The sequence below is a fragment of the Ambystoma mexicanum genome, chromosome 4q (assembly GCF_040938575.1).
Source record: "Ambystoma mexicanum isolate Mex_15411 chromosome 4q, UKY_AmexF1_1, whole genome shotgun sequence".
In the NCBI taxonomy this organism is placed as follows: Eukaryota; Metazoa; Chordata; class Amphibia; order Caudata; family Ambystomatidae; genus Ambystoma; species Ambystoma mexicanum.
The window spans coordinates 653,825,432-653,844,971 of record NC_090928.1 but is presented as its reverse complement, the minus strand read 5'-3'; the positions used below and the strand labels follow the sequence as shown (position 1 = coordinate 653,844,971).

Genomic DNA, 19,540 nt, shown 5'->3' with positions numbered 1-19,540 from the left:
TGTCATGGCGCCTTCAGTTTGTGTTTGTGAAGACTTATGCTACAAACGTATAGGGAATGGTGCCCTGGCAGATTTTGCTTGAGGCTGGAGGCAGTTCCACTTCTCAGACCTGGTGTAGGACTGTATTCGATCGTGTGAGCTGAACAGTGTGCTGTGGGAGGTAGGGTTACTGTGCTACGATGAATCGGTATTGCAGTAGAACTCTTTAGGTATCTAAACTGATCGATAGTCAATGCCCCAGATGCACTGTTGCACAGCGGGTCCACATAATGAAGCCCAAACTGAGTAAGCTGGGGGCCGAGTGATGAAGTCCAGGCTGGGCAAGCTACACCTCCTGCAGGGGCCGAGCTAGATGTTTAACTCCCATTAATGTATTTAGTAGCCCGTTTGAACAGGACCCACAGGAGAACATTTGTGCAGGAGGCGAGGAGGACCAGTGTCCAGGTGATGCCAGTCATCCGCAAACACCTTTGTGCGTGTGTACTTATGACAGGCGCCCCACCGTTATGTCACACTTACTTCTGCCTCCTTCACTGGAGGTAGTGGCTCGGAGGACCACCAAGCCTCGTCAGATCTGCTGTGCCTCACGAAGCGCCTCAACTGCGTTCTCCTGCTGCTCCCTTGACCGGCGTCTTGTGTTGTAGCTGGGCGGGGCTTCAGTGGAGGCCCAGCTTCCTGACTCGCATAAACAGGCAGCTCGGCTCCACAGCGTAGATCTCAGCTCTGAGTGCGCAGTTTCCTTCAGAACTTGCACGAGTGTACACCCACCGTTAGTTCATCAAATCCTAATTTTGCAGCTCCTTTTGTCCATGTTAACAGCACAAGAATAAGAACAAGTTGTCACACCGCGGCCGTGGAAACTCTGGGCAAGATGGAGGCGGTATCGAGCCTCTATACCGGTCCGCTTGACGCTCTAGTCGTCTTGGACCGGCAGGTATAATAGGAGACCACGCCCCCTGCAACTCGCGTTGCAACTCGCTTTCGTTAGTCTCTTGACTTTCGCCCGCGTAGCAGTGCCCCGTCCAGTGTGCATTATTACTCCTTGCTCCCTCTGGTCCTTTGCTACCCTTACCTCTCCGACTGAGTTTTTCTCCACTGGATTCTGCCTCGCTCACTTCCCCTTCTCTCGTTCCTCCCTTTTTTTTCCCTGCTCGGATTCCCAGTCACCCGTTCGCGGTGTGTTCAGTGTCCGCGACTCCTTACTACGCTCGTGTCTCTCACTCTTTCTCTCTCTCCCACTCGCTTTCTTTCTCTCTCTCCCGCTCGCTTTCTTTCTCTCTCTCCCGCTCGCTTTCTCTCTCTCTCTCCCACTCGCTCTCTCTCTCTTTCTCTCTCTCTCTCTCTCTCTCTCTCTCGCACTCACACTCTCTCTTTTCTCTCTCTCTCTCGCGCTCGCACTCTCTCTCTCTCTCGATCTCTTCTTCTTTCATCTTTTCCTCCTCTCTTACCTTCTTCCAGAGTTCTATCGTGGCTATCCTTCTTCTTTAGCCTCCTGTCTGGAATAGTTCCTCGCTTCCAGTGATCGGTCGAACCCCATTCTCTCCCAGAGCTTCGCTTGGAGCAAACCCCTTTCCGGGGTGATCAGACCTTCTGTTAACTTACTGTTTCAGCTGATACGGGACTACGCCAGCCTCTCCAGTCTCCAGTCTCCAGTCTTCACATCGGATTTGTCAATACCATCAATTGACACACAGGGTTTTTTCTGCCATATCAGGCTTTTTCCCTGTTTGAGGAGCGGACTCCCCTGGGTTCACCTGACTGCCAGATCCATAGGCGGGCAAGGTGGCCTCGGGGGGAGACCGTCCCTATCTCTTCGAACGTAAGAAGGGAAGAAGGACTATCCAGTCAAGCGACGAAAGAGGGAGTTCCCAGACAGAAAGAAGAAGGAGACCAAGGTCATCAAACCCTGCTGAAGTTCCAGGTGAGGAGTCTCAGGGGGCAGGAACCTTTACACACTCTGACACAAGTCCTCCACTTGATGCAGAGCTTAAGCGCAGTCCACCATCTTGGCTAGCCGTGCAACGGCACCTCCTTTACCCTAAAATTAAGCAAGTCCTAGACCACTCCTTTTCGGGCTGTTTGAGTCATTTAAGGAGTCTTGGACACTTGATTGGTCAGAGTCCTTTCTCCCGAGGACAGGGTGGAATGCATCAACCAGTTGTCCAACTTTTCCAGACGTATCAAGTACTAGCCTCAGCCTTGCTATAGCTCCTGGGCCTCTGGGCAAGCTTCATTTCTAATGGCTGGTGTCCTCCGACAGATTCCTTAATTTGGATATATTCCTGCAGCATCAGCTGGATCACACAAAGCAGGGGGCACTTTTGGATATCGGCATCTGCGTCCCTCAGTGCGACCACTCCTCAACACTGGCATGACGTCAACATCCGTATATAGCTTGCACCATACCCCATGATTGGTCTCTATCTCTCTCTCTCTCTCTCTCTCTCTCTCCTTCTCTCTCTCCCTCTCTCTCCTTCTCTCTCTCCCTGAGACCTCGGGGATGAGACTCCCCAGTGTTCCTGAAATTGGCAGAGTTGTGCGTGCTCTCCGTCTACCATGACCATGTTATGGTCCTGCCTCCAGGCAAGCTTAGCTCTGCGCGGCAGCTGCGTCTCCTGCTCTGCGCGGTCTGTCTCTTGCTGGCCTCCTTCCGGCAGTGTCCACTGTGGCTCCACTTGTCTTCCAGGTAACAAGTGTGTTCCTTAAATGGTCTACTCGAAAACGTGAAACAGAGTTCTGTTGGTCATGGAATTCTGGTTTCATGGAGGGATCAGCAACCAGATCCAGAATTTTTTAAAGGGCCCACTTCTTTAACATGATCAACGTACATGTATGCAACAAACCTGTTGGACATGGGGTATAAGCAGAAGGTACAGTTTGCTTTACGGTGGGGGTCCTTGACCCCAATGATAGGGTTACCCCAGTAATATTCCACTTGCCCAAACTCCTAGGGAGGGTTTTGCATGGACAGCTCAGTTCAGCAGTCTCAAGGGGGGGGGTGGCTTCTATTTTGGAAGAAGGGATGAATTCCCTGGATTTGTCCTACCTCCCATAGTCAAGAGAAGAGATTATTTGCCAGACCAAGTAGAGGAAAGGTTGGAAAATTAGCACAGTCAGCCACGTATACTGCCCCCTCCGGGGCTCCCTTTATACCAAAAGATCTTTGAGGTGTTCTCTCACACCTCAGCAGTCAGATGAAGATTGGTCCAACACTCTGGAGAATGGTTCCGCGTTACTTCAGATGCATGGATTCACCAGGTGGTAACCCAGGGCCATTGTTTCTTTTATATGGCTCCCACTGAATTTCCGGTCTCCCAGCCGTTTTAGCCATCAGATCTGTTTCTCTTGCAGGAGATCCACTAACTGCTAGGGAAGGCAGCCATAGAACCAGTTTCTTATACAGAGCTGGGTCAGGGGTGGTACTCCTACTACTTCCTGGTGACCGATAAAGGACCGAGGGCTACTTCCCATCTTGGACCTGAGTCACTTTAACAAGAACCGCAGGAAAGGCAAATTCAAGATGTTGACCCCAACGCAGATCCTCCAGGCCCTTCAATTTGAGGATTGGATCATGTCACAGGACCTTTCCATGTGCCGATATTCTTAGGACAGCTTTTCTGAAGTCCAACTAAGGGCTTAGTAAAACCATTCAACTGAGGCAGTACAAGACTCCCCTCTTAGTATAAGGCTGTACCACCTGAGTTCATGGTAGCGTAGACAGAGCAGCCTGGCTTATATTAGGAGGGAGGGAGGGCTGTAGAATCAGTACACATGAAATTGTAATACAAATGATCCAAAGAAACACTGAAACACTTGTATTGTAAAAATAAAGGATCTATTTAAATGCAGGTAGGCCCAGATAAATCTAGGGGTAAGTAAGTACCTACCCATTATATGAAATCACAGTATAAAAACACAACACTATACTTGAAAGTACAGAGACCCAAGTATAGACCTTATTTGAAGTACCTAACAGTAGTTCTAGGGAAGTCAAAACCTTTTCATACACATTCAGTATAGGTCAAGCTTATTCTTGGGGAGTAAAAACCAATGGGTACTTTTTACAATTACCTTCAGTAATGCAAGGACAGTAGACCCTTCCAGTTGTATAATGATTCTTAGTACAAATCACTTAATCAGTCAACTGGACAATATATTTTTGGTGAATAGTGAAACACTTATTCTAGGTGCAGTAAAAACCTATTACTACTTTTGTGATAACACAAAGTTATAATAGGTGAGTAAAACCATAATATACAATTGCAGGGGCTTTTGAAATCAGGGAACCCCAGATTGAGGTAAGCAGTAACCCGTGTAACTTATTTTGGATGGCACACAGCTAACACAAGGTAAGTAAAACCCACATACTTTTTTTAACCTCACAATGAAGGGGAAAGTAAAACCCAATATCGCACTTTAGTGAATGACTCAGAGTTATTCTAGGCAGGCAACAACCTAATACAGACTTAATAAGGACAGACTAGCAGCAAGTCAGGGGAAGCAAGACCCAGTTGGGGGTCACTCATACAATTATCCTCAAAGGACTAATCTGGTGATACCAACACTTTACTTTTGGGAAGAAGCACAACCTAATCACAGGAGAGTAAAATACCTTTACATCTACTTTCTATTAGACTGGCAAAAACGTTGCTAAGGAAGAAAAGATGTTAACCATACTTTTAAGAATAGTTCATCACACATTCAAGATCAGTAAGAACCTTTGTAACTGTTCACTCTTAGAATTACAATTACCAACCAACTCTTTACAAGTAAGTACCTTTTAAACACTTATTTTCTTTTCTAGGCAGAAGTCCCAATCCCTTGAAAATCTTTCCCTTATTCTTGAAGCATCAGTGTTCTCAGTGGCAGAAGGGGGGACACTCGGACTAGTGACCAACGGGCAGTGTCAGAATAGGTTCTTTAGTAGCAAAAGTCAGAGTTCCTTAGGAATACTGGGCAAAAAGGTGAGTACTTTACTTTAGAGTTAGAAGAGGGTCCAGGGGCTTGGAATGAAGACACCCTAGCAGGATTCTAGCAGTGGGACTGGGTGCACTGGATGAGAGGCTTCCCCCATCACAGAAAACAACCCACAGCTACACAGAAATCCTAACAGGCTTAAGGTAAGTAAATACCAAAGCCAACACAATACCTCCGCATTGAAGAAGATTTTACAGCAGGAGAACTTAAGGGTCTGCAGCCAAATACCTGGTTAGTGGATTCCTTGTCGTGGAAACTGAAAACAAGACCGAGAAGGGACTTTGCAGCAGGGATCGATGAAGAAGGCTCTAGGCAAGGTTTCCCACGCGGCTGAATGCGGTTCTGCGGATTTGGTACCTTTTCAAGGGAATAGGATGAAAAGTCCCCAAAAAAATGACCAACCCCACCAAAAGACCTAAAACACACACACACCACAAAAGGTTCTAACTACCAAAAGTTAGAACTTTTCGTGGTATGTGTTTAGTTCGGTGTGACATATTTTTATTTTTTTTAAAGGATGGTGGGGGTTGTCCCCCGCAACACCCCGCTCACTGCAGTGAGTGGAGGATGCGGGGGACATCCCTGCAACTATCCCGACGAAACAAAAAAAGTTTTTAAAAGAAAGAAAAATAACAGGGGCTGCGGGGGTGTCGCCCGCAGCATCCCACTCACTATTCTACACAGTATAGTGGGCGGGGGTTGCGGAGGACACCCCTGCATGTTGGCATGGGAAATGTGCAAACATGTTGAATTTGTCCATTTCCCATGCAAAGATTTTCGTCGCTGCAAAATCAGCCGCGGAAAAATCATGTAGATCCTTTTCAAGGAGCACAGAAGAAGACGGAAAATCGCGGTTGAATTCTCGTCTTTTTAAAGGTCCAGCACTCTGGTGAGGGGACTTTTTGGCCTCAATTCGTGTCTCTGGAGATCCACCAGGATGCCCACGAAATTTCAGCGAAATTCGGAATTCAGAAGACCGTGCACCCGTGTACCGTGAGGTCCCACGGTATAGGGGTTTTGCAACAACGCAAGGTCGCAGCAACGCGTGGGATGGCCCAAAATGCAGGTCTTCTTGAGTCTAGTGGGTCTCCCCAGGCTCTGGGTCGGGGTCGTTGTTTCCGGAGTCCACAGATCGTTTCGAAGGAAGGGCTCGGCATGCTCTGGTTACACAGCAGGCTCTCCAGTCGCTGGAAATCGTTTCAGCCGCGTTTCCTTCATCTTCCTCTTCGGTTTTGGTTCCGGTGGTCAACTTTTCTTCACCTTCCAGGTTCGCAGTATTTATCGGGAATTACAACACAACCTCTGCATTCTCTCCCTGCATTTTACAAGAAGGGGCGATCTGGTTGTCCAATCAGGACAGCCAGTCCCCCACTGGAATGTGTCAAGCAAGGCATAAGACAAAGGGCTGGGGAGTTTTGGACTCCTCCCTCACTTCCTGCTCTCACAGACAGACTGGCGCCTGGGCGGGGAGTCCTGGGGACTCCCGTCGAAGACAAAAATCACACAAAGGAATGTCCCGCTCTGGATGTCAGGGGAAGGAACAAGAAACAACAAGAAACACTAAAATGGCGAAACAACAAGACGGCCCATTTTGGTAAAATGGGCACCCTTGGGTGCCTTTACTGCAGCTGTGCACACAGCCCGCGGTAAAGGTGCACCAAATTTATACAAGGTATCACTGCCACCAGCCATTGAAGGTAAGCTTGTCACTGTAACAGAATTGTTACAGTTTTAATGTGAAAGGGGCTACATTGTATCTCCCCATCCCTCCACATAAGGTGGGGTGTGCTGGTTTCACTTAACAAAATGTAAAAGGGATAGAAAGATTTCAAGTTTAGCAAAATAAAGTTAAAAGGGGAGGCCCTAGGGCAACCCAGCAACAACAGGCACTTATTGCCAATAAGTTATTAAAGAGGATAACTTTAAAAAGGCACTATGAATAGTCTTAAAAATGACACCCATAGAAGGGGTTGAAGATTATGTGAGTGTGGAAAAAGGTTCCCACTCACTGAGATATTATGGAAAAATATCCCACTAGTAAAGCAAAAAGTTCTGGGGTTGACCCAGGTCGAGAAGGTTTACCCGTTCTGTGAAAATCTTACCCAACAGATATATATCCCAAGCACAAGAAGTACTTAAGGTTCTTGCTTGGCAGTACGTATTAACAGTTCATGTTCTTGCCTTTCGGCCTAACCTCCGCGCTGAGGGTCTTCACCTAATTATTGCCTACATAGAGAGGGGATTCACGACTTCCCTTAGCTGGACAATTGACTTATTAGGTCTCTCTCCCCATACATCTCAGCCAGACCCTCAATCTCTTGCACAAATGGGGCTAAACCTTAAGAAGTCACATGTGTCAAACGCTTCTATTCATTAGAGCGGTCCTGGACTCCTCATTTGGGAAAGCTTTTGAACCTGAGGAAAGGGTTCTACATATGGTAATGAAATTTCAGAACGCTTGAGCGCTGACAACTTTCTGCAGTTGCTGGGCCTCATGGCATCCTGCATTTTTCTTCTGGTGCCAGAGGTCCAACTGAAAATCGGATCCCTTCAGAGGCTTCTCAGGCAACATGGCTGAGATTAGTCTGGTCCCGAATGCGGAATCACAGGGAACTCGTGTGGTGGCCCTTCAGGGAGAACCTGATGTCAGGAGAACCATTTTGGGCATGTGTGCCCAGAGGCAGTGTAGTTAAGGATGACTCTCTGAAAGGCTGGGGGGCTTACATGTCAGTGAGCAGATTGTGGCCCCCGGCAGAAGTAAAACTGCACATAAAACGATTGGAGCTGCGGAAATTCAGACTGGCGCCGATAGCCTTTCTTCCTTCTACCAAGGAGAAGACTGTCCTGATTCTGACTGACAGTGTAGTGGCCGTGCACTGCCTCAATTAATGAGGCGGTGTAGTGTCACAGCCCCTGTGCAGTGAAGTAATGCTGTTCTGGTTTTGAGTGTTACAGAACAATGTCTCCCTCTCAATATCCCATCTAACTGGAACAGATGACTGATGCCTTGAGTGGGCAGGTTTCAGTCTCCCACAAGTGGGAATTGTACCAGGAGGTCCAATGTCCCTCAATGCGATACTTTCTATGTGCCAAATTTGACATCTTCTTTGGCGTGTATATATAGCTCGTATCGTGTCCTATGACCTTAGTTCCTTTTCTCCACATTCTCGGCACGCTTTGGGGAATGTTGAGTAACACTTCAGAAAAAGTAATACCAATTCTCCAGCATGGGGTCTGGCATGGATTCACATACTCATGATTATTCCCCGTCGTCATGCTGGGAATCCTCGGTAAAAGAAAAAAAAAGTTTCACTTTAGCTTTAAAACTGTACTTTTCCTCTAAACCAATCACTGTCATCTGGGTCATACTTCCCCCATCCAATGACAGCCCTCTGCCTAAGCTCCACCCCTGATTGCCATCTTTAGATATTTACCACACGCTTCAGTGTTGGGAGTCCTCTTGTTGCTCTCTGAGCTATTTTTCATATGTCAAGTGTTTTTCGTCAGGTTTTCAGTACATTTTGACAGATTTTTGTGTCATCGTTTGACCCCCAGGTCAACTACCGGCAGCGGGGACCTGCTGTTGGCGAAGATCCTACTACATCGCGGCCTACTTTGCACCTTTTCACCATGACCGAAAAAAAGAGATGTCTCTTCAAACTCTGCGCCAAGTGTGGATTGAGGAATGTGTATGTTGAAGATTGACAAAATAAATGTCTGTATTGCCTGCATTTAGACCATGATGATGATGATGATGATGAGGAGGGATGCGAGGTTTGCCAGGGATTTTTAAAAAAGACAAAGAAAAACCAATCCAGCAGGCTGATGGCCTGATGGAAATCAAGTATGGCCTCTGAATCTGCTTCAGGGCATGGTCATGCTTCCCCCAGTACTAGCGGTCTCAGGATCAAACTCCATCAGAAAAGAGGTTGAGGTCCTTTGAGGACACCCCGCTCCCAAAGGTCCAAAAGAAGGTCAGACTACACGACGTTCATCTTGTTGGGTTCGCCATATCTGCGGGTCCCAATACGGGAAGGACGAGGTCGCCTTCACCAACTACTTCTACGGCGAGCCTACCGGTGAGGGGTGCTCCCTCTAAGAGAAAGTCTGTGACTCCCTCCAAACTCTGCTTACCATCATTTAATAAGGTATAGAAGGAAAGATCGAAAAGTGGCCCTTTGCACCCTTGCAGCCTCCATCATCGACTGTAAGTGGGTACACACTTAAAGTAACGATAGTGTTGCAATAATACCCATGTGGACACGCATTTACTTTAGAGGTTAAGTTGCTGCACTATGCACCAACCACTAGATGGCTGCATATGCCAAGCATGTGATTGTAAACAGATATTGTCAAATGCTTGCCTTCCAGGATACGTAGCAGAAATTGGCCACCATACTTGAGAAAAATCTTGAAGCCTTATATTTAAGACTGACATAGGGCGGAAGAAAAAAATAGTTCCCAATATTTTCCCGGCTTGGGAATGGCCATGATTGTGGCCTCACTCATGGCCTTTGTTCGCTCAGAGTCCAAAAAGGTGTTTAAAATTGTGAAACCTAATCCTCTTGTTGGAAAACATAGTTATATGAACTGATGATTACATAGTTCTCTGCAGCTGTTGCTCAACCACACTAACTTTCCTTGGCATCCCTGCTCATCAACCAATCTGTTGCTTTGAAGTTTTAATTGTAGTCTGGAAGATTTGAGAGGCTAGAACACCTGTGAATTCTGTAATGACGCTCACCCTTGAGCAAAGACTCTGCTGCCACTGGCCATTTATAATAATGTACCCCATTGACTGCAAGGTTGAATGGATGTAAACTAGACAATGCATAGTCATCATTTTACACACTGTTTTTATAATTGGAGTGTCATTTAAATTATATGTGTAAAATGATCTGCCTCTGCATGATTATGCACATAACAAACTCTAAAAAAAAAATACAATTGTGCAATACTGGCTTGCTTTCACTACAAAATATTAATTCTCAATTGCATTTTATGTTTCCATCTTATTAATTATACAATCCTAAAATGCTAGGAAAATAAATATGCACAGTGCTTCTGTTTGCTCCACACACACACCACAGCAGAAGCTGAATGGAAATCAACCATTCCTTTTTTCACGGTGTGCAGTTTCTTTTTTTTGAAAGGCTTCAGAGAAATACATTCTGTTTCAGAGGCTTCTATCCATGGCTTGAATTCCACAATGTAGATAAAAATTAAAAGAAGTGTTCTGGTTTCTGTCAAGTAACCTGACCTTCGAAAGGATTGTGTCCTCCGACGTATTCCTTATCTTTGATAATTCGTCTCCAGCTTGCTGGCCTCGGAAATTTTTTCTCTGTAGAGGGCGCTGCGCTTCGACGTCCACCGAGTCGATGTCCCTCGACAGCCACCGTATTGGCGCCGACGTCACCATGCCCATAAATATCCACGCGCAGCGTCCGTTGCTCAGTTCCGTTTTTCCGCGCTTCATGGGGCCTCGGAATATCGTTGCTCAGTTCAGTCAGATAAACCTCTTATATTTACTCGAAAATACCAACTCGTTCTCGATGGCTTCTTCATCGGAACCGACAACACCGCGGTCCGGCTTCAAAAAATGTCGAGACTGGGGTAAGAAAATGTCGATAACAGATCCACACTGGATCTGCTTGTGGTGCTTGGGAGTCGAGCACCATTGTTCGGAGTGTGAGGACTGCATGTCCATGACGGCAAAAGCCTTGAAGGAGCGCAAGGGGAAGATCGAGAGAGGTAAGTCAGTCAAAACCTCCTCGACAGTTTCTTCGGTCGAGGCATTCGTCTCCTTGCCATCGAAAGCATTCCCATTCTAGGTCTCGAAGTAGCTCCCACCATTCATCGAGATTGAGACACTCAAAGAAGAGCCATCGAAGATCCCCTTCCTCGTCATCTTCTGTTTCCCCAGAAAGGGTCTCCTGCCCCACAAAATACAGCTCTGAGGCTGAGTGGGAGGAATTCAGGAAGAAAATTCTAAGCGTCTTCGAGAAAGCGGCCTCGACCCCCCTCAAAGACAGCTGAGGGTGATACCCCGGGTGAAAAACCCAAAAAATCGAAACGCTGCGAGTCGCTGCACCCGGCGAAAGAGTCCACCCGAGAGCGCCACGGGCCATCGGGTAAGAAGGCACCGTCTTCGACGCCGTCGTCGAAGATCCCTTCAATGCATGGATGGGCTCCATCAACGAAAGAGAAAACCACGGCTACTTCACAGCCAACGGTGATACCAAGAGCCTCCAGCACGACGCCTACATCCTCGAGTAGGATCCCAATCCTCTCGAGTTCTTCGAGGCCTCTTCCAGTTTTGTCTACGCCTTTCTCTGCGCCTTCGAAGCCTGTCACATCGGCGTCGACAACATCGATGTTTTCTCGCCCAATAATGACGAGTTTGGCTCCTTCTGCCTTAGAAATGGGTTTTACACCATTTCCGAGGTCAGAGTACCCCGGATTATCTTCAATCTATGAAGAAGGGGAGGATTCTGACCAGGAAACCTTCGGGTTGCAGAGGACCACACTACCTGTTTCAGAGGATTTTACCTCTGAGGAAAGAAGGTTGAAAGACCTACAGGAATCATTACATGAGGCAAGTGGGCTGGACACCTCCCCAGAAGTGGAATTTGTCAAACCAGACCCAGGGGAACATGCCGAAACACCCTATAGAACCCTGATGGCAAGGATTATTGAATTTATGGGTTGGTCTGCACCTTCATCTGTTTTTCAACAGGATGACCTGACAGACATATTAGAGAAAAAAAGGTCCACAGGAGGATCCTGGGGTCCCCTTCCATGCAGCCTTGCAAAGGAAGATTTCATCTAATTGGGAATCTCCTGAGGTTAGCCCTGCAGTCAATAAAAGATTGTCAGCCAAGTATAGGGTAGCTGCGGCTGACCCTGAATACTTATCAAAACACCCGACTCCAGAGAGCCTGGTGGTTCAAGCGGCAACTTCATCAAGCAGCAGATCCGCTTACCCTACTGTCCCACAGGATAGAGATGACAAAAGGTACGATTCTATGGCAAAAAATGTCTTTTCTGCTTGTAGTATGGTGTTGAAGTCCATCAACGCCACCTGTACGCTTGCCAGGTTCAGTCACACACTTTGGGAGTGTGCTTCATCAGCGGCTGACTGCATACCCGAAGGAGAGGAAAGGGAAGCCTTCCTTAACATTATTAAAGATGGCAAAGATGCCATGTGCGAGTCACTTCAAACTGGCATCGATTCCGCTGACAGTATCAGCAGGGCCATGGCGGCAAGTACAACAATCCGCAGGCATGCGTGGTTGCGAAAGTCTGGCTTTGCTCCAAATGTACAGGCCAGACTTTTGAATATGCCCTTTGACGGCTCGTCTTTATTCGGTTAAAAGGCTGATGATAGTCTGGAAAAGTTGCAGACATCTAAAGCAGCGGCAAAATCTTCAGGAGCTGCAATCCGCCAAACTCCTTTTCGCCCCTCAGGAACCTTTGGGAGAGGAAAGTCCTTTCGCTATTATTTCCGCATTCGGGAAAGGCAGAGGACAGCCGGCTCAAAGAGGCCAAAGGAGATCCACCTGAGGTGGACGGGTCAAAAGTACTAAAGCCGCAGCAGCAGCAGGTGCCTCTTTACCCTCGGCATCTGCATCAGCCGCCCCCAAACCACTCTGAGGTCTTTCCACACAAAACACCTGTAAGGGGCAGGTTAACTCGCCATCTGACGGAATGGCAGGCTATAACGTCAGATGCTTGGGCATTGGAGACAGTTGCCCAGGGTTACTGCCTACCCTTTCTACACATCCCTCAGAGTCATCCACTGGGGCACAGCTCTCTAAAAGTTCCAGATCCGCTCCTCTTGCAGGAAATTATAGACCTGCTAGAGAAAGGTGCCATAGAACCGGTACCTGTAGCGGAGAGGAACAAGGGCTGGTACTCCCCCCTACTTTCTCATACCAAAGAAGGACGGAGGACTGAGATCCATCCTGGACTTACGAGAATTGAACAAGTTCCTCGGGAAGGACAAGTTCAAGATGGTAACTCTCTCTCAGATCCTTCAGGCCCTCCAGCTCCAGCACTGGCTGGTATCTCTGGACCTTCAGGATGCTTATTTCCATGTGCCAATCCATCTCAAACACAGGAAATACCTGAGGTTCGCAATTGGCGACTCTCATTATCAATTTCGAGTTCTGCCATTTGGGCTGACCTCCGTCCCGAGTGTCTTCACCAAGCTAATGTCGGTAGTAACTGCGAGTCTAAGGAGGGAAGGGATCCACGTCTACCCCTACCTGGAGGATTGGCTGATTAGGGCTGTATCTTCGGAACAAGCTCAGATCCAGCTAATGTCTGCCACTTCCTTCACAAACTGGGCTTCTCCCTCAATTTAAAGAAGTCACAGATAATACCATACAGAAACTCCAGTTCATTGGAGCGGTCCTGGACACTTCCTGGGAAAAGCCTTGCCACCAGAGGTGAGGGCTCAAGATATTCTGCAGATGGTCAACAAGTTCCAAAATGCCCAACGTCTCCCAGCCTTTGACTTTTTGAGGTTGCTAGGCCTCATGGCATCCTGCATCTTCCTTGTGCCAGAGGCTCGCCTGAGAATGAGATCTCTTCAGTGGGCACTGAGAACTCGGCGGTCACAATTCTCAGGGAGAATGACAGATCTCCTCTGGATTCCGGACAAGGTAGCCCACGACCTTCTATGGGGGGCCTATCCAGAGAACATCTTGAAAGGAGAACTGTTTTGGCAACCATGGCCGGAGAGAACAGTAGTCACAGACGCCTCACTCACGGGGTGGAGAGCCCATGCCAACAACTTGACCATCAGCGGTCGTTGGTGTCCATCGGAGTCCAGACTACACATCAACCTATTAGAGCTGAGAGCGATCAGACTAGCGCTGAAAGCTTTCCTGCCATCAGTACAGGGGAGAAATGTCCTGATAATGATGGACAACACGGTGGCCATGCACTACCTCATAAAAAGAGGAGGCGTAGGGTCACTGCCACTGTGCCGAGAGGCAATGCAGCTCTGGTTTTTGGCAATTCAGGAAGGAATCTCTCTATCGGCAGTCCACCTAGCCGGAGAGAAGAACTTGACAGCGGACGCTCTGAGCAGGCAGAGCACAGTCTCCCACGAATGGGAGCTAGCTCAGGAAGTCCTTCAAGAGATCTTCGCCCTTTGGGGAACCCCTCGGGTGGATCTGTTCGCCACCAGCACCAACAGGAAGTGTGATCTGTTCTGTTCAAGGGAATTTCCCCCGGGAAGCGTTCGTAGTGGACTGGGAGTTCCCCCTCCTTTACGCATTTCCACCAGTCCCTGTTATTCCTCAAATGATCAGGAGGTTGAGAAGATTCCGGAAAACCATGATCCTAATTGCCCCGGACTGGGCCAGGAGAACGTGGCACCCGGACCTTCTAGATATGTCCATCTGTCCTCCAATACGTCTTCCACTCAAAGAGAATCTTCTCTAACTGAAGGGAGGTCAGGTTCTCCATCCAGACATCAGAACCCTCAACCTTCATGCTTGGCTTCTGAAAGGGTGAGGTACAAGGATTGGGACCTCCCTGATGACGTCAGGGAGGTGTTGCTTTCAGCCAGAAGGCCAGTAACAGTGTTTATACCACTGCCGTTGGAACAAATTTTGCAGCTGGTGTAGAGAGGGGAATATCAACCCTTTTTCATGTGGTACACCAACAGTGTTATCGTTTCTACTCTACTTGGCAAACTCAGGCCTTCAAGTTGGCACTGTAAAAGGCTATCTCGCAGCGCTTTCAATCTTCAAGCGCACTGCGGAGGAACCATCGTATTTCAAACTACCTCTAGTAATACAATTTCTCAAGGGATTAACTAATGTTTATCCTCCATGACCATTCCAAGTTCCCTTATGGGACTTAAATTTGTCTTAAACTTCCTAATGGGTACTCCATTCGAACCACTCCACTCTTGTTCGCTGAGATTTCTCACACTTAAAACTGTCCTATTGGTAGCACTAACATCTGCTAGGAGGGTGAGCGAATTACAAGCTCTCTTGTAAACCCCCCCCCATACAATTTTCCATAAGGACAAAGTTGTCCTACAGGTGAAGCCTAATTTCCTCCCAAAGGTGGTTTCTGAATTTCATATCACTCAGAAAACTACCTTACCTTCGTTTTACCCTCCTCCCCATCCGGGGAAAGAGGAAGAAAGGCTACATAGGCTGGACACAAGGTGAGCTCTGAGCTTTTACATCAGCAGACTGGCTAGGATTAGGCAAGCAGACCAACTGTTTGTAGGATACTCGGGTCACAAATTGGGACTACCCATAACAAAACAGACCATTTCCAGGTGGATTATTTTGGCCATTCTGGAATGTTACAAACTGGCAGGGAAAGAGCCACCCCAAAATCTTAGCGCTCATTCAACCAGGGGTATCGCAGCCTCTTCGGCCCTCCAAAGAGGGGCACCGGTCCGAAACACATGTGCGGCTGCCACATGGTCGTCCGCACATACATTCACAAAATTTTACAACCTGGATTCCTCCACTAGTCAAGAGACCAGATTTGGCAAAGCCGTATTACATTCGGTTCATTCCTAAAAGGGATACATGACATTATTACTCCCACCTCCAATTACATGCCATTGCTATGGGAGTCTTTCAGAGATGAGGAATACATCGGAGGACACAATCCCTTCGAAGAACAAGTTACTTCTTACCTTGTAACGTTCTTTCGAAGGGATGTTCCTCTGACATATTCCTTATCGCCCCTCCCATCCATCACTGCAGTAATACTTCCCTTGTGGTTGCAGCTTACGCTCCTTCAAGGTCAATAACCAATTCGGGCATGACTTCTCTTATGCTACAAAACAGAACTGAGCAACGGACGCTGCGCGTGGCTATTTATGGGCATGGTGACGTCAGCGCCGATATGGTGGCTGTTGAGGGACGTCGATATGCAGCGCCCTCTACTGAGAAAATATTTCTGAGGCCAGCAAGCTGGAGACGAATTATCAAAGATAAGGAATACGTCGGAGGAACATCCCATCGAAAGAACGTTACAAGGTAAGAAGTAACTTGTTCTTTGCACTGCCCTCTGCTCTAAACTTGTGTGTAAATGTACACGGGAAAATAATAAAGCTGTCGTATTTACAAGATTTTTCAGGCGTAAAAACGCCTGGTACACACCTTATCTGGAGACCTGGCCTGATCACTTGCCTGCATCCTACACCATTCACTCTACTTAGTCTCAATTGTTCTCTTTGCTGTTATATAATGAATGGCATATACACATATTTAATTAGATGTTTGTTCAAGGTAATGATCAACACTCTATCTAGTCTGTCCATCTATACACTGACTGCAATACTATATTAATACTCCAGATCTCACTTTGCTTCTAGATTATGATTATATCATGTATTAAAATCAGTTGACGTCAGTGGCAGGCTGGGAAAATGTGCTTCATCTAAAACCTACCAAATGGCCTACCAACTGCACCACCACACTGCCTACTTAGTCTCCAGCTCTGACTTTGCTCTAATATTTTGATCTCAGTGATAAGTGACATTTTGATACTTCTACTTACACAGTGCAGACTTGAGGCCGGCATGAAACAAACTCTGGCATTTACCTATACTGCACCAACTGTATACAGCCATTCACTAAAAACAGTTTTCAGTGCCTTTTTTGTTATATTTCATTTTTTTGTGCACTCTTTCCTGCAGCTAACCGTTACATTTTACACATTCTAATCTTACAAATGTCTTATTTCAGAAGAACACAAACGTGAATAACTTCATGTGGCACTAAACATGATGATACAAAATTACTAATCAAACACATTGGATTTCTAAACGTGAAAGTTTTAATTAGTAAACTCTAACCAATTTGTGAAAACTAGTTTATACCTGCTTTTGTATTCGGAGATATCTTCAATTGTCATTTGTTCAGTAATTTCCACCCAAGTCAAGTTATATGTATACTCATTAAAACCTGTGATGTGTAGTTCATAATTCCCTATCCAGCGTTTACATCAGAGGAATTTCAGCTCATGGTTATTAACTTTGCTTTATTTCATTCTCTTTCAGTCGACTTTATGTTCTTCAGGGTGGTCTGGCGCAGCAAGAATGGAGAGCATCAGAACTGTTGCACAGATTATTGAAATACCTGGAACCAAAGTTAACACACGTTTTCAAAAATGTTAGGGAAAGAATCGGGAGGTTAGTATTTGTGGTGTTATACACATGCTCATTATATTTCCTCTTATTAAAATAGAAGTTCCTTTGTGATTATTATCTTTAGTAAAATCTACATATTTTTTCGGTTTGCAACAGTGGCTGATAATCCCAGTGTTAATTATCAATGTTTAAATTGTAAAAGTGTGAAATCATCCTGACCCAAATAACTACCATCTCACAGTCGTGTGCATACACAAACCTTCACATTTCCACTTTTTAACTTTCCCATGTGTACCTTATTCGATCTTTCAATAGAAGAGTCCCTCTGTTTAGAGAAGGTGAGTGTGTTTATTAGCTACCCTTTCAACTTGTTTACTTTGATTATCCTATTTATAATTGCTTTAGTTAAACTTCTAATGAAAACCAGTTAACTTCTTTAGAAGGAATGCATGTACTGACCAACGTAGTTCCCTACATCCATTTACAAAATGACAAAGAGAAAAGTAAATCATGTGCTGCATGTGCATCCTTCATAAATGGTACAGTCAAACTCTTATGGATTCATTTTTCAGACACATTTCTCATAGTACAAATATCCTCTAGGCGCAACGGGGCTCTGGTCGGCGTTATTGGAGCCAAGACTCTGATATGTCCCTTGAGGTATACATAGAGCCTGATGCATGCTCAGGTGCAGCTTTAAAACTACACTGCTTCTTGCGAATTTTATGGGCACTCGTCACGCTGCTGTGAGGAGCATGACCCGAGTTTTCGACACAGTTTTTTGTCAGAAATTCAAACTCCTTTATCTAAAAACCTCGACCGCAATGTCTGCTCCCCGGATTTCGGGTTTTAAAAGCTGCACCAATCGCCATTCCAAAATGTCGATGACCAACCCCCACGACAATTTTGTGGTGTCTGGTGAAGGATCATGACAGAGGGATGTGTGTTGTGCGCCAAAATGCACTCGAAGTTCCTGCGCGAGGGGGCTGCAAACTTGCTTTGGGCTGACTGTCTCTGAAATCCCCAGTTTGTTCATTGATCCGTTCCTCCGAGGCTGAGACTGAAGAGGCCCACCCCCGAAAAGGAGAAGGAAAAGCATCAAAGGAAGGCCAAGAAGCAGTCGTACTTAAGGAGCCTCTCTTCCTTGTCTTTGCACAAGAAGGAGCACCACTATCGTCGACACAAGTCCAGCTCATCATCAGAGAAAGTAAGCCCTCGGCTGGGCAGACCACTGAAGAGTAGTGGGAAGATTTCAAAAGCAAAATGCTGGATATGTTTAAAACACAGACTGCTGCAGGTGTGTGTGCGCCCCCCGAACAGCAAGCCTTGGCAGCGGAAGTGGTGCTCGGTACTCTCGACATCCCAAGCCCCGATCAACGCCGGCAACTATTTTGTCGGCGCTGACTGTCAGCGACACGTCCTTTGACCCCCTTTCCAGGTCGTGATTCTTCGAATCCATTACTTCGATTTTCAACGCTGACCAGGGAGATCAAGAGGACATCGATCCCATATAAGCAGGAGTAGTCGATTGTTTTCGACAATCAGGTGGATCTGGTCGCTCTGGCCCAAGGGCTACATGATGCCAGTGGCCTAGACACGTCTCCAGATCTAGAGCTCCAACAGGGGCAGCCCTACACTCACACTCACTCCAAGTTCAGGGCCCTAGTGGAAAGGGTGGGAGGCACCCTAGGTCTTAAGTCAGCATCAGTGCCTACTCCGGGCTACAAACCGACAGACATACTGGACAAGGGTCCTGTGACGGAACACAACATGCCACGGAATCGCCTAGCCTCATTGTGGCAGCATCCCTGTTCCATTACCCCGGTCAACTCTAACAATACGGGGAAGTACAAGCCGGCGAGAGGAGACCCATCATTTCTGAATTCTCACCCTTCTCTGGAAGGGCTTGTGGTACAGGCAGCCACAATATCCACCAGTTCTGCAGTCTCTACTTCTAATCTGCCCCAGATCCAGAAGGTAAAAGGTTGTACGCAATGGCCAAGAAGGTTTTTACTTCTGATAGCATGGCGCTGAAAGCAACCAATGTAGCCTGCAGATTTGCAAAATACTCCTTTGGCTTATGGAAAGCTGTGGAGCATGCAGCGCAGTACATCCCAGAAGGTGCAGTGAGGGATGGATTTTTACAGCTGGTGGAAGATGGGAAGGAGGTGGCCAGGCAGTCGCTGCAAATGGACCTGGACGTGGCCGACTGCGTAGCCCGTTCGATGGGATCCTCGGTAGTCCTGAGGAGACAAGCGTATCTTAAAACTGCTGTCTTCTCTCCAAATGTTCAGAATGGGCTTCTGGACATGCCTTTCGAAGGAGAATTCCTTTTCCCCCAGAAGGCTGATGACTCCTTGGAAAAGTGTACAGTCAAAATTAACCGCAAAATCGCTGGGGACTAGCTGAGCAGCCGGTCAAACCTGC

General features: G+C 46.9%; 1 protein-coding gene across 3 annotated transcripts in view; it reads left to right on the top strand.

Annotated features, from left to right (window-relative positions):
- The window catches only part of PSME4 (proteasome activator subunit 4), a 3,386,216-nt gene that overhangs the window by 2,931,558 nt on the left and 435,118 nt on the right, over positions 1-19,540 (top strand). For all 3 annotated transcript variants that reach the window (XM_069608231.1, XM_069608232.1, XM_069608230.1), the window contains one exon: positions 17,024-17,155. In XM_069608231.1, coding sequence (XP_069464332.1) covers positions 17,024-17,155 — 132 coding nt within the window. The remainder of the gene's footprint in view (positions 1-17,023; positions 17,156-19,540) is intronic.